General features: G+C 42.8%; 1 protein-coding gene across 6 annotated transcripts in view; it reads left to right on the top strand.

The window, feature by feature from the left end:
- SRGAP3 (SLIT-ROBO Rho GTPase activating protein 3) overlaps window positions 1-15,246 on the top strand; it is a 317,794-nt gene that overhangs the window by 56,407 nt on the left and 246,141 nt on the right. For 4 of the 6 annotated variants that reach the window (XR_005988861.1, XM_041761596.1, XM_041761594.1 and 1 more), the window contains exon 1: window positions 5,888-6,680. The exons of 1 other annotated variant lie outside the window; for it this stretch is intronic. Coding sequence is in view for 3 of the 5 variants with exons in the window: in XM_041761596.1 (XP_041617530.1) it covers window positions 6,614-6,680 (67 nt within the window). In the remaining 2 variants the exon portion in view is untranslated. Of the gene's footprint in view, window positions 1-3,082; window positions 3,209-5,887; window positions 6,681-15,246 lie in introns of those variants that run through there. One more of the 6 variants, XM_041761597.1, reaches the window with a different exon arrangement.

The following is a 15,246-nucleotide window of genomic DNA, read 5'->3' as shown; positions in this document are numbered from 1 at the left end:
AGGCCTGGCCAAGCAGAACATTCTACCCCTCTGGCCACAGTGATTGGTTCTTGGATAGCCATGCATCCCACCCAGGGCCAGTTGGCTATTCCTGGGACTTTTGCTAGAACTCTTGGGAAAGACTTTGCCTTCCATGCTGGAATTGCCAAGCTGGGGGAATGTGAGCCTGGAGCTGTTGGGGCCACCTTTGTCATCTTACTTGGAGAGCCTGCCACCCTGCAGGAAAGCAGAATGAAGAGTTAGAGAAAGACATACAGTGTTCTGTTGACATTGTTAGGGCCCCCTGGATCTAGCCATACCTGATTTATGTTCATTGTGAATGAACAACATTATGAATGAAAAACAATCAATAGGTTTTTCCCTTTCTGTGAAGTGTTATATCCTTTACTTATTTCTTCACTGGATTTGAAGGAACTTTTCTTTAAGTATTCACTTTTTATTGCAGTGAAATGCCCATAACACAATCACTGTTATGTATTGTAAAGTGTACAATTCAGGGATGCCTGGGTGGCTCAGCAGTTGAGTGTCTGCCTTTGGCTCAGGTCGTGATCCTGGGATCTGGGATTGAGTCCCACATCGGGCTTCTTGCAGGAAGCCTGCTTCTCCCTCAACCTGCGTCTCTGCCTCTCTATCTCTCTGTGTCTCTCATGAATGAATAAATAAAATCTTAAAAAAAATTAAGTGTATTCAGTGGCATTCATAGGATTGTAGAATCATCACCTCTTTCTAGTTCCAAAACATTTCCATCCCCTCCAAAGAGACCCTGTATCCATTAAGCAGTCACTCTCTATGCCCCACCTGCCAGCCCCTGGGAGCCACTCATCTGCTTTCCATCTCTGTGGGTTTATCTAGTCTGGATATTTCATATAAATGGACTTGTACAATATGTGACCTTTTGTGTCTGGCTTCTTGCACTCAGCATAATGTTTTCAAGATTCATTCATATTGTAGCATGTATCAGTACTTCATTTCTTTTTATGGCTGAATAATATTCCGTTGTATGAATAGACCATGTTTCATTTTTCCATTTACCTGTTGATGGCCATTTGGATTGTTTCCACCTTTTGGCTCTCGTGAACAGTGTAGCTATGAGCATTCGCATGCAAGTATTTATTGGAATTGTATGTTTTTGTATATTAGGGAAATTAGTCCTTGGCCTATCATTGGTGTTGTGAGTATTGTTCTTCAATTTACGGTTTGTCTTTCACTTTGCTTATGGTGGTTTTGGCCAGGCAGAATTTTGAAAAAATTGTTATGTAGTTGACTGTCAGGCTTTTATGGCTTAGAGGTTTTGTGACACGGGAAAGCCATCCTTATACTTGAGGTTGTAAAATAATTCTTCCATCAAAGCTGCCACTTATACACTCATTTCCTCAAATGCGGATTAAAAACAGGCCACTTGCACTCTCCCCTAGGGTTATTGTGGGGCCCAAATAAGATGAATGATATGAAAGGGCTTTATAAAATATAAACCAGCATATACATGCATGGCATGTTGTCATTGCCACTATTAATTGTATGCAGTCCTGGCACTAACTAGCTGAGTTCTGTGGTTGTTTTCATTTTGCAGAGCAGGGATTGAAGGCAAGAATTATTCACTGAGCCAGCTAAGGATGCAGTAGTTGATAGCATTGGAGAATGTCACAGAAAGTGTCAACTCTTACTAGTTATCTTGGGAGGGTTTCATATTTGACCCCCCCCCCCCCAATTGCCTTAAACCCAAAACTTTTCTGGTCACTCTTCCTCCAAGTAGAGTCTTTTTTTTCTTTCCCCCCTAACCAGGAAAAGAAACCAGTTCAGTGAGTTTTGTGTTATTCAGCTGTAATTGTAATTTGAGCCTCATCAGTAGCCATTTTGACATGTTTTCCTTAATTTTTTTTTTTAAGATTTTATTTGTTTATTCATGAGAGACCCACAGAGAGAGAGGCAGAGACATAGGCAGAGGGAGAAGAAGCAGGCTCCATGCAAGGAGCCCAATGTGGGACTCCATCCGGGGAATCTGGGATCACTCCCTGAGCTGATGACGGCAAAGGCTCAACCACTGAGCCACCTAGGTGTCCCAGTTTTCCTTAAGTTTTTTTTTTTTTTAAAGATTTATTTATTTATTTATGATAGAGAGAGAGGCAGAGACACAGGAGGAGGGAGAATCAGAGCTCTATGCTGGGAGCCCAACGCGGGACTCGAACCCCCAACGCGGGACTCGATCCCGGGACTCCAGAATCGCGCTCTGGGCCAAAGGCAGGCGCTAAACCGCTGAGCCACCCAGGGATCCCCTCCTTAAGTTTAAACCTAAATTCCTCTTCTTCTGACAGTTATTCCTACAATGACTGTTCTGGTATAGAATTGTGTGGTAGTTAGTTAAGTCCTTGGGCTCCCATATTGATCAGACCTGGGTTTGAATATGATTCGGAAAAAAAAAAAAAAGAATATGATTCAGTTAGTAGCTAGTTGTGTGATATTGAAAATTGTTTCATTGCTCTTGTGCCTCTGTTTTTCCCATCTGTAAAACAAGGACGATTATAGAACTGACCCATTGGATTGTAGAAAGAAATCAATGATAAAATCTATGTAAAGTACTTGGCCCACTGCCTGGATGGAATGAGGGCTTGATAAATACTAGCTATTAGTATAACTCAAGAATAGCTAAAAGAACTTAGGAAATGAGCCTGAGATAAATGGAATATACCCTTCCAGGGGGTATTCCCATTGTTGGGGGTGGCACAGATCAAATGACATAGTAGAGCCCCTTCCCAGTTACATAGCACACTTATTTTTGGAGAAATCTTGTTCTGTTACTACCTTGTAAAGGGTAATCATCAGGAATGGGAGTTGGTTCTCCTATAACAAAGAAGTGGCAATGTAGAGGAGAGTGTTGCAGAAGAGCAGCTGGAAAGTAGGTGAGCCGTGGAGAGTATTGGAGGAAAAAAGTTGAGGGCATCCTACTAAGGTTCCTGTCCAGGTTGTACTACCTCCTCTTGGGAAAGGAAGATTCTGGATGATGTGGGTTCACTCTCTGTAGTGATGTATTTGCAGGGGATATAACCCTTTTCTTCTTTCTCCTCTCTTTCTGCTCTTGACCCAGGGATCAGTGGAGCTCCAACTCTGATCCTAGGCCCAGCATGGTTAAGCCCTAAGAAAGAAGTTACATCTGTGGGACCTCTGCTATGTGCCAGGCACTCTAAGTTCATGATCACCTGGATTCTGTGCTGTGAGTAACATCACCACCATTTTACAGATGAGGAAACTGGATTGAGGCTCAGTGAAGCACAGAAATGAGTTAGGGCCCCCCCATAAGGTGATAAGTGGTAGAACTGGAATTTTTTTAAAAAAGATTTTATTTATTTATTCATGAAACACACAGAGAGAAAGAGAGGCAGAGACACAGGCAGAGGGAGAAGCAGGCTCCATGCAGGGAACTGGACATGGGACTCCATCCCGGGTCTCCAGGATCATGCCCTGGGCTGAAGGTGGCGCTAAACTGCTGAGCCACCCAGGCTGCCCTAGAACTGGAATTTTAATCACTATCAGTCTTACACCAAAATCCAGCTTCTTTTGCTGCTCAGCACATAACTCCATACCATACTTCACTTGATTCTTTTCTTTTCTTTTTTTAAAAAGATTTTATTTATTTATCTGAGAGAGTGAGACAGAGCATGAAAGAGATCTCTCGCAGGAGGGGAGGGGTAGAGGGAGAAGCAGATTCCCTACCAAACAGAGACCCCAATGTGAGGTTCAATCCCAGGACCCTGGAATCATGACCTGAGCTCAAGGCAGATGTTTAATCGACTGAGCCACCTAAGAGCCCTTCACTTCAGTTTCATATAGTCTTTTATGTTATTTCTGTGGCTCAATGCCCTAATACATGAATCTCCGGGAAATATTTGAAATTTTAATAACGATGAGAATAGCTGACACGTACTGGTTCTGGCCTTCAGTGGGTTAAAGCAAGGAGGTCAGGTCACTTGTGCCATTTCTCAGAACTCCAATAGCAGAGCCAGGCAGGGAATCTAGTCTGTCATGTCCCAAGATTGTGGTACTTAACTCTTTTTGCCTTTGAGAGTCTATGCTTGAGGCAAGGATACTAATCTCTGAGCACATTTTTCTCAGGTAACGTGTATGGCTTTTGTTGTTTTAAAATGGCTCCAAGGGGAATCTTAGAGGGACTGAGCATGCCCCTGAGAAAGGTAAGGCAAGAGGGTGATGTCGCTGGTTGTGGGACAGTACTAGCAACTCTGTGACTTTCTATCTCTGGATATGAAGTTGTAGTAAGCCTTGTGATTCACCTCCCCAACTTCTCCCTATGCTTTCTCTCAGCAGATCCTATGCCTTCCCATCAGCAGGCTTAACTCCTACTGTTTGCTCTATAAGAATATCCTGTCTCCTCTCTACCTCCTGGCCCCAGGCCTGTCTGAGGAGACCCAAATGCCACCCTTTCTGGGAAGCCTCAGTGGATGGAGATGGACTGATTTCTGAACCCAAATCCAATCATTTATTATACACTCAGAAATAGGCAAATGTGAGACTGAGAAATTTGTGAAAATATCAAACTGAGGGGATAAACATATTAATAACCTTAATATGTGTAATTCCTGTGCTCAGCAACCCTATAGTGCTTGATTTCATTTTTTTTTAATAGAAAAAATCTTATTCTACTGAAGTGCATGTGAAATGGGTTGAATCTCTTTAGTAGAATGCAGGAGTACTCAAGCATTTGCATCATCACAATCTGGTCTCAGAGAGCCTATGTTTGAATGCTAGTGACTTTGGCTAAGTCACGTCCCATCTATGCCTCTCTTCCTTCATCTGTGAAAGATGGATGCTTCTACTACATTGTAGTTTTTTTTTTGGAGGCTATCATGGGGTAATAATAATTGCTACCATTTATGGAGTGCTTATTATGTGCCTGGCACCATGCTAAGCTTAGCTTCACATTCTTATTTGAGCCTCCTAAGAGCTCTCTCTTCTTTAAGTTGCTTACCCAGCAATATTTTCTTCCCCATAACGCTTATCTTCTTCTACCATATTGTATCATTTACTCATTTTGTTTAGTTTTCATCTTCCTCTTCTAGGGCCTCTTGCTTTGCCTAACTACAGGAGGTACCATTCACTGTGCATTCTGAGTTCTGCCTTTACCGAGAATATGGACATGATTGGTGGGGATTTCTCAGAGTTGTGTAATGTGGAGACCTCGGAGCTCCAGGAGGACAGGGATTTTTTATTTTTAAATGTGTGTGCTTATTTTGATCATTGCTGTATCCTTGTATCCAGAACAATGCCTGACCTATATATAGTAAGCTTTCCATAAATATTTGTTGAAAGAATGAATTAAAAAGCCCTTAAGGAGAGCCTGTTTTACTGGTGAGGAAACTGAGACTCAGTGAGTTACTGATTTGCCTAAACCTCCAAGAGACACTGAGGCAGCTGGGTGTTTCCAGCATGCCTGCTTTCAACAGCTTTGCAAAGCTGCATGTCTGAAATGCCTGGCATTGTCCCTGCCAGCCCGCAATTGCTCAACAAATATTAATGAGCTTGCCTACATGGGTCAGCCTCTCTCCTCTGTTAGACAATCCCTATAGAGTAACAAACTGTCACATAGCCATTACTTTGAGAAATTAAATTAAATTGCAAGGTACAAAGAAAAGGTGAACCTTTTGGAGTTTTTGGAAGAAAAATTCCTAACCCGACTGTTAATGGAGTTTGCAGGGGCCTCCCAGGCCTTTCCCACCCGATTCTTTTTCCTGCTGCTTCCCCTTTTGTGAGCATTTCTTCCCCTTTTTGCTTGCAGTGAGTTCTCTTCTCCTGTAGGCTACAATGTGTCAGTTGTTATAAAATCCGGGAGGTGGAGCTTGGTGACGAGGTGGGTGGGGGAGCGCTCAGCCAGCCCTGCAGGGCGAGCAGTCCAGCCCTGGTTCACCCGAAGCTTAAACCTTGCAGCAGGAGAACTTCCATCTCGCTCTCCTGGCTTTGATCCTCACTGTACATCAGACCCGAGGCGCCGAAGGGAGGGAGGATGCGAGATGACTGGCCCTTTGGCAACCTGACCATCTCCTTAGCAGAGCTTTTGAGAGCCAGCCGGGGACTGACTGCGCGACCGCGACCAAGGAGGCGCCGCGCCTCTCGTGGATGTGTGTGTGTGTGTGTGTGGGTGGGTGGGTGAGCGGGTGTGGGTGAGTGAATGTGTGTGTATGTGTGCGTGTAGATCACGACTGTGTGTGTGTGTCCGGATGAGTGTAAGAGTGCACGCGTGAGTGTGTTTGTGTGCATGTGTGTGTGATTGCTCTTGGTTATTATTTCTGCGGAAGAAACATCTTGAAAATCTGGGACAGGTTACTGTGTTCCTAGGGTGGGAGTTCTTCTTTTGCAAGAGGAGCTGACCAGACCAAGCTCCTAGAGACATTTTTTTTACCCCCCCCATCCCGGAGAGTAAAGAGAATTTTCCTCCCGGAACGAGAGGGATTTTTCCCCCCCTGGTTCTGCAGCCTTGTAAAAGAGATTAGCCCCTAAACCTGTGAAATCGACTAGAGCCGTGTGATTACCAGGGCTTGAGAGAGGACTCGGGAAGAAAAAGAGAAATAAATCAAAAGCCTGTCAGTGCCTTTGGCCACGTTGGAAGATGTCATCTCAAACTAAGTTCAAGAAAGACAAAGAGATCATTGCCGAATATGAAGCCCAAATAAAAGGTGAGAAGAGGGCTGGGGAGTCATGCTTCCCCTCCCCTTTCCTTTTTCTCTTGCTTTGGCTTTCTTTTACCCCTTTTCCTCCCTGCCATCACGAAATGTTGTTATGCATCAATAATCTTATTGTGAGTAGAAACAGTGGCAGCCGCACAAGTCCAGACTGGTTTCAACTGCAGAGAGCGCTGGCGCTGGCGGTATGGATTATAGAATGGGCAGCAATCACTGCATTGCAGGTGTGTGAGGAGGATCCTACGCCCGGCTTTAGGAGTGTCGCGGATACTCCATCATCTTGGCGGTGACATGTCACTCTAAGGCCATTTTGACAGTCACTGCCTCCTCCCCTCTTCCATGCTGAAAGCCCCTGAATATGGGTTTTTTACGATCTGCATTTATTTTTCTTTCTTCTTTTTGGTTTTTGTCATTGCTTTCCCTTGCCTCTTTCTCTGGGCTGGAAGCCACATACATGTGCACAGGGAAGCAGCATCCCTGGGCTGCAATTCTTTGTCAGTGTTTCTCTGCTGGCCTGGGTTGCCATGGATTAACTGTTATAGGGCATATCGATCCGAAGTAATGCAGGCATTTAGGCATAAAGAGGGAGCTCGGTGAAGGAAATGTATTCTCTCACAGTGTGCAGCCCCAATCACTGGCCGTCCGCTGGTGAGCGTGTGGGGTCAGCAGCCCTCATTCAAAGCCAACAGCTTAGTGTGCCGTTTCTGCTGGTAGGAGCTGCCTGGCTGCCGTAGTGCCTGAGGAAGCCTGCCAGCAGGGTGAGATGACCTCTGGCTGCTCGTTCCAGCTCTGCTGCCACGGGGTGCACGCTCCTCTTAGAAGCTGCTCCCCAAACCCTCACTAGCAAGGCAAGACAAGAAACCAGACACAATCAGATAAATGCAGGCGGAATCCTCATTCACGCCAGACTGGGGTTCTCCCACCTTCCTGAGTTTTAGGCTCAGCTTTGGCAAGGAAAACCTAAAAGCAACCATGCTCACCGCTTTCCCTGAGGATGTACCCCGAGGGAAGCCTGGGCCTGCGCCTCTCAGTGTCTGGTCTCTTTCTGGTTGTGGATCTCCGTGCTGCGACACAGGGTGTGTTGTGGTCTTCCATGGAGAGGCTGAAGACCGAAGATGTCTTCAGGGCATGTTGATGCCTGCCCTTGAGGCTCTGGGTGGACTATTTGAGCAAGTTGGTCATTTGGGGCCCCTGGGGGACCTGAGACTGCCACACCTGCTTTTCGGTGCTGCTGCAGCTCCGGACTCGGTGACCCAGGAAGTCGGGTCGCCTCCCCAGGAGCAGCGGGAGGCCGGCATCCACAGCTGCTGCACACGCTTCAGATGCTTGGGAACCTTTGGGAGGGGAGCAGCCATCAGGGGAGGGCTTTGTTTTTTTTCCAGTCTCGCCAAACGTCTTTTGCCTTTTAGTTCTGGTCAGACCCGGCATGCTAATCACCTCTGGGTAAACCCTAGGGCAAAATAAGCAGAAAACCCTTCTCCAGTGTTCAGTTCAGTATGGAAAACAGTGACTTAGACGATGTTTCAGCCTTGCTGAGAATTTAGGAGCAAGCCCTTTAGTGGTTAGAGATTTGAATTCACCCGACTGCTCCGATACAAAAGCCCAGGTTCAGTCTTTTGCATACACACTTTTTAGCGAGTTTGTATTTTGTAAGATGAATGTTAGCTGATTATTATTGTTCTTTTTAACTGAGGTTCCCCCAAAAATGCCACAACAGAGAAGGGGATGTTCAGTCTTGGACATTTTGGGGGTTTTCATTAGCATTGTCGTGGTAGAAAATAACGTTTGTATTTTGGATTTTTGGATTACGACTACCACTGGGCCTGTGTGAACTTTGCTTGGGGATCAATTAAGCATTTATTCCTCTGGCTGGTTCTTTTTTTTTTTTTTTAATACTTTTTTGCCTTTCACTTTTATTTTAACAACTACTCAGCAAGTCCAAGGTAACGCATGTCAGCAGGAAATTTGTCCAGATGATCTTGTCTCTTCCAGACGCTAAAGGTCTCTACATTGTGGTTAAAGCTGTTGAATTTTATTCCTTTAGAACTGATACCCACAAGCCTTAGGTCAGGATTGTTGCTGTGCCCAAAACCGTCTGGAATCTTTCAAAATTCTGTTTATTATCCTCCTAATTACTGATGTACATACAGGGCTCTACACTTTCTTTGGCTCACTCCCAAACAGCACTACTCTCAGCCTGCACAATGTATGGAAAGGGCTCGTATGAGCTCTGATATATAGACATGAGGAAACGGAGGCCTGATGGGTTGGAATGACTTGCCCAAGGTCACAAGGCTGGAAACGTGAAGGCAGCAGATCTTGTTTCCCAAGACATCGTCTGCCTGAAGCTGCCCCTTGAAGGATTGATGTCAGTAGCAGATGGCGGTTTTGTGGTGGGGACTGGCTGCCTCTTGATGGGGCTCCATTGTTTACTCTCTTACTTTTATTCCTTGCCTTTGTTGCTTTGCCTCTGAAGAGCGTTTGACCAATCACCAAAAATAACGCCTGATGCCAGTTTCCTTTCTCCCTGGATATCATTTCGCCAGTTTGGTGCAAACACTTCACTTACTTAGATTTTGTCCTCTGTGAATTGAGGGAGGCGAAGTTTTTGGTTTTTAAAAATGGTACTGAGTTCTTTGTTGACTTATTATTCTCTTTTATCTCTTTTTCAAGAATTTATTGACCTAAGGAGAAGGTTTTAAAACTGTTTTTTTTTTTTTCCTATTGTAAAAAATTTCAGATCCATGCCTTCTCTTGCCTCATCAAATACCTGAATCCCTTGGATTATGTATTTGCAACATAGTAGTATATCATGTGCTTGTACATTTCCAGTGATGGGGAGCGCATCACTTCCCACGCCTACATAGTCTACCTATGGATAGCTCTGGCTGTTGTAAGTGGTTTGTATGTCCACCTATTTATTCTATAGTATCCTCCCCTTGGGATTTCATAGCACAAGACAGATACTTCTTCCCCATGACTGCCCATTGGATGTTTGGAGATTCTGATCATAGCCCCTGGACTATGATTATCCTCATTTGCTCATGCAAGATGCTTATCTGCTGCTTAATCATCTTTGCTCTCCTTTGGATTTACTGTGTGCTGGGTTGTAAACTCCAGTGCCTTTGGGTGCTTGGCAGATAGAATAAGAGTGAAGCTGGCCAAGTAAGATGACTTGCGATAGTTGGTCCACCACCTCATTGAGGGCAATAGAAGAAAGGGTGGTGGTGATTATGGTAGGCTTGAGATCATGTGTCCCGTCCATATGGAAAGTTACTACTTGTATTCAGCCTATTGTTGCCATTTAGGAATGTAGACTTAACTAGATCTTTCAATTTCTCAGCAGATGCCAGAGATCTAGATGAGAACTTTATGCTATTAACGATATTTTGCCAGGGTACACTGGCGGGGTCCATTAGTAGAACCTGAGACTCTTGATCTTGTGGGGTCATGAGTTCAATCAAGCCCCATGTTCAGTATAGATATTACTTACAAAAATTTAAAAAGTTTTGTGACCCTTGATCTCAGGGTTGTGAATTCGAGCCCCACACTGGGTATGAAGATTGCTTAAAAATAAAATCTTAGGGGACACCTGGGTGGCTCAGTGATTGAGTTTCTGCCTTTGGCTCAGATTGTGATCCGGGGGTCCTGGGATCAAGTCCCGCCTTGGGCTCCCTGCAGGGAGCCTGCTTCTCCCCATGCCTATATCTCTGCCTCTCTTTTATTTATTTAAAGATAAATAAAATCTTTAAAAAAAGATATTTTGCCAAATAGACCTTCAAAAGATCATACTATCAAAGATCTTCTTCAAGAGTGGCACTAAATTTTATATAAAGGTCTCTGGATGTGGTCAGAGAAAGAAAATAATTATCACCTCTTTTATGCTGAATGTTTAATGCTTCTTAATATAGCCCAAGGGTTGAATTAGCCCTTTCACTGCCCACCTTCTCATTGTACCATATTTATTATACCTGTCATATTTTTCCAATCCACTAGGGTAAGAGTTTTGTCAGAGAGAAGAAAATGATATGAATTTAGTAGGACTTGTTTTGGTGACCCTGTCCTGGCTCCGAATGGACTCTCTCTCCTGTCTAAGGTGCCTACAAGTGTCTCTTTATGAATTTGTTCAAGAACTTTGTTTGAGAGTGACATCACATTCTCTAGTCTGGAAATGGCACATTATAACTTCTTTCCCCTTTTGAAAATCGCAATAAAATTTGCCCATCTCTAGAGTTTTGGCATCTATCCTATTTTTCACAATTCCCTCAAAGATTGCTGATAGTGTTTGATAATCTTATTTGCCAGAGTTCTCAGTATCCTGAGCTCTAATTCACCTTGCTGTCAGACTTATATAATGATCTGTTCTTCTTTCATTCAGAGTTCCCATTTCCATTGCAACCTAATAGAACATTGAAATAGAAACACAATGACTGACTTTGGTGTTTTGTTTTTTAATTATACATCCGTAGTCATTTTAGGCCATCTTTTTAATAGCAAAAGTCCAGAGTTTGGGGGAAGAAGAGCAGATTTTGAAGAAGATCACAGAGAAGTACTTATTTACTCATTCATTTATATATTCATTCACTAAACATTGATTATCTACTTTGTTCTTGGTCTTGTGCTGGGTGTTATGAGTGATACAGAATATATGATACATTCTTGGCTTTCTAAGAGTTTTCTTGAAATACAGTGATAAAATCAGTGAAGGAAATTAAAAAAACCTCAGAACACAAAAACTTTCAACTGAGCACCAGAATGAGTTTAGTCTTAAAGAGATGATGCTGTAGTGGGGACTGTGGCTGATTAGTGAGCTCACCTAGAGGAGTCAGCTGCTGCTCAGCTCATCCTTGCTGCCAGGCAGAATGTAAACCCGGAGTTATCAGTTCTTTCAGTGTTTCAAGGGCATCTGAATTTTAAAACAAAATGTTCTGATTTTTATTTAAATTTTTAAAAAATTTTAAAATTTTACAAAACAAAATGTTTTGATTTTTATTTAAATTAAAAAAATCTTTAAATTTTTTATTTAAAATTTTTAAAATTTAGAAATTAAAAATATTTTAAAAAGTGGGTTATCTTTTTAATTTTTGAGCTGTAAGAGTTCTTTTTTGAGTTGAGGGATGGGGTGCATGGGTGGTTCAGTCAGTTAAGTGTCCAACTCAGGTCATGATCTCAGGGTCATGAGATGGAGCCCTGCATGGGGCTCAGTGGGGCTTGGTGCTGCTCAGTGCAGAGTCTGCTTAAGTTTTTCTCTCTCCCTCTCCCTTTGCCCTTCCTCTTGCTCATGTGTGCGCTCTCTCTCTCAGTAAATAAACAAAATCTTAATATGTTTCTTTTTTTTTTTAAGACTTTGTTTATTCATTCATGAAAGACACACAGAGAGAGAGGCAGAGACACAGGCAGAGGGAGAAGCAGGCTCCATGCAGGAAGCCCGATGTGGGACTCGATCCCCAGACCCCAGGATCACACCCTGAGCCAAAGGCAGATGCTCAACCGCTGAGCCACCCAGGTGTCCTTAAATAAACAAAATCTTAAAAAAAATAAAAGGGAGGATAGTTGACACACAATGTTAGTTTCATGTGTACAACATAGTGATCCCACAACTCTATATGTTACACTATGCTAAACTCACAGGTGTAGCTACCGTCGGTCACTATACACTATTACAATACTGTGGACTATATTCCCTATGCTGTGCCTTTCATCTCTGTGATTTATTAATTCCATAACTGGAAGCCTGCATCTCCCACTTCCCTTCACTGATTTCCCTCATCTCTCCACCCCCTCCCTCTGACAACCATCAGTTTGTTCTTTGTACTTAATGGGTCTGTTTCTACTTTTGTTTGCTCATTTGTTTTGTTTTTAAGATTCCACACATAAATTAGATCATATGGTATTTGTCTTTCTCTGACTTACTTAGCATAATAGCCTCTAGGTCTGTCCATGTTGTTACAAATGGCAAGATCTTATTCTTTTTTATGGCTGAGTAATATTCCATCGTATATATGTGTGTATGTGTATATATGTATGTATATATCACATCATATATACATATATATATATCACATCTTCTTTATCCATTCATCTATCTATCTACCTATCTATTCATCAGATTTGTGTTTTTGTTTTCTTTGGGTAAATGCCCGGCAGTGGAATTACTGGGTCATACTGTGTTTCTATTTTAAAGATTTTATTTATTATTCATAGAGACAGAGAGAGAGGGGAGGTGGTGCAGAGACACAGGCAGAGGGAGAAGCAAGCTCCATGCAGGGAGCCCAAAGTGGGACCCGATCCCGGTCTCCAGAATCATGCTCTGGGCCAAAGGCAGGTGCCAAACCGCTGAGCCACCCAGGGATCCCCCAGTGTTTCTATTTTAATTTTTTGAGGAACCAATATGATATATTCCACAGTGGCTGCACCAATTTACGTTACCATCAACAGTGCCCAAGGGTTCCTTTTTGGAGCTATAATAGTTCTTTATTTTAAATGCACGTCCCTTTGCAGATATATGATTTGCAAATATTTTCCCCCATTCTGTGGGTTATCCTTTTCCTTTTTTTGATGGTGCCCTTTGAAGCACGAAAGTATTTAATTTTTATGAAGTTTAGATTATCTATTTATTCTCATGCTTTTCATGTCATATCTAGGTCTCTTTTGCCAAGTCCAAGGCCATGATGAAAATCTCTTGATTTTTAACGTAGCTCAAATTTTTAAGAAACGCTATGCTACCTGAACAAACCCATCAGTAAGACAGTGTTAGCTTATGGCCCAGCACTTTGCAACTTCTGGCCTACAAGTTGAAAGCCATAAAAGGTCTTGGTGATGGAGCCTCAGCCAGTTTTCTTGTTTTATCTTCAGCTGTTTTCTCTCTAATAAGCCTGTGCTCCAACAACCACATGAAACCAATCCTTGTCTGTGAATCCTCCATACTTCTTCCCACCTCCAAATCTTTCCCCACTTGTGCCTTTGTTTTGTTTAAAATATCCCCCTCCTCTCACCTTTCTTTGTCTGGCCAATTGCTGACCATCCTTCAATGCCTGCCCAAATAATACCTGCTTCTACAATATCTTCCTAATAACTCTCCTAGGCAGATTTAGTGGTTCCCTCACACCTGCCTTCCCCCTCCCCATATTATACATATTATCCTATACTTATTATCCTATATTACAATCTTGTGATCAATTCTTTGGCCATGAACTCTTGAGGCCAGAAATGCTCATGGTCATTTTGTTTCTCCAATGTGGTTGGCACAAGATAGGTTGAGAGAGTGACTGTTAAGTTACTAATAAGAAATTTTACTTTTATGACTTTTAGCTAACAGTTATTTGCTTTGACATGTGTCTTAGTCTGCTATAACAAAATACCATGAATGAGGAGGCTTAAACAATAGACATTTATTTTTCACAGTTCTGGAGGCTGGAAGTCCAAGATTAAGGTACCAACAGATTTGGTTCCTGGTTTTGTAAGTGGCTGCCCTGTCAGTGTATGTTCACATGGCCTTTGCTCAGTGTGTAGAGAGAGAGAGAGCTGTCTGTCTTCCTCTTCATATAAGGGCACTAATCCCATCACGAGGGCCCCAACTTCTTGACCTTCTACTAAATCGACTTATCTCCCCAAAGCCTCATCTACCTCTAAATACCATCACATTGGGGATTAAGGCTTCAACATATGAATTTGGAGGGGGAGACACAAACACTCAACCTATGAGTGTTTTTTGTTCATTGAAAGTGGGGGTTTTATTGAGAAAAGAAATACTCTCCAAAGTTTGCTGAAGTTCCTTGTTTGTCCCTGATAGTGGAGATTTGGTGGTGGCTGATGTGTTGAAAGCCATGGTGATGTTTGATGAGGTGACGTTTGCCACAGTCATGGCAGAGCGTGCATTCCAGACTCTTTCCATTTTGGGGATCTCAGTGGATCTGTGGATCTGTATTGGCTGTTTTTGTAGTTGTCAACCTCCAGAGTTTGTTAGAGACAACCTTTCCTTTCTAGAAACTTCTCTCATTCCTTCCTTCCTTCCTTCCTTCCTTCATTCATTCATTCACTTATTCATCAGTGGCCATTACAAGTCATGCTTCAAGCTATATAACTTTATTTAGCAGTGGGAGGTAATTAACTTTTATTTAGCTCCAGGTCTCAGTCATATATAACAGTATCTCATTTTGTGATCTCAATAATTCTCTGAGGTAGTGATTATTATTCCCATTTTATAGATTAAAAGCTCTAATGTTCAGAGAAGTAAAATAAATTATGACATTGCATAGCTAACAGTGGCAGAGCTAGGGTTTAAGTGGAGCCTTCCTGACTTCAGCTGTATGGGTAGGCAGGAACCATCCCAAGGTAATGTGGCTCTAAAACACACGGGTTCCTTTATTGGGCAGTCTGGGATGGGTCTTAATCTTTGACTTCCTACCCTTTCTAAAACTGCAACTCCCCCCCCCTTTTGTTTTTTTGAAGATTTTATTTATTTATTCATGAAAGACACAGTAAGAGAGACAAAGACATAGGCAGAGGGAGAAGCAGACTCCCTCTGGGACTGATATGGGACTAGCTGCCCTGAGCCGAA

Source organism: Vulpes lagopus, chromosome 7, assembly GCF_018345385.1.
Source record: "Vulpes lagopus strain Blue_001 chromosome 7, ASM1834538v1, whole genome shotgun sequence".
NCBI classification, from domain to species: domain Eukaryota; kingdom Metazoa; phylum Chordata; class Mammalia; order Carnivora; family Canidae; genus Vulpes; species Vulpes lagopus.
Note: the sequence above shows the minus strand (reverse complement) of the source record. Positions and strands in the feature narration are given on the sequence as shown.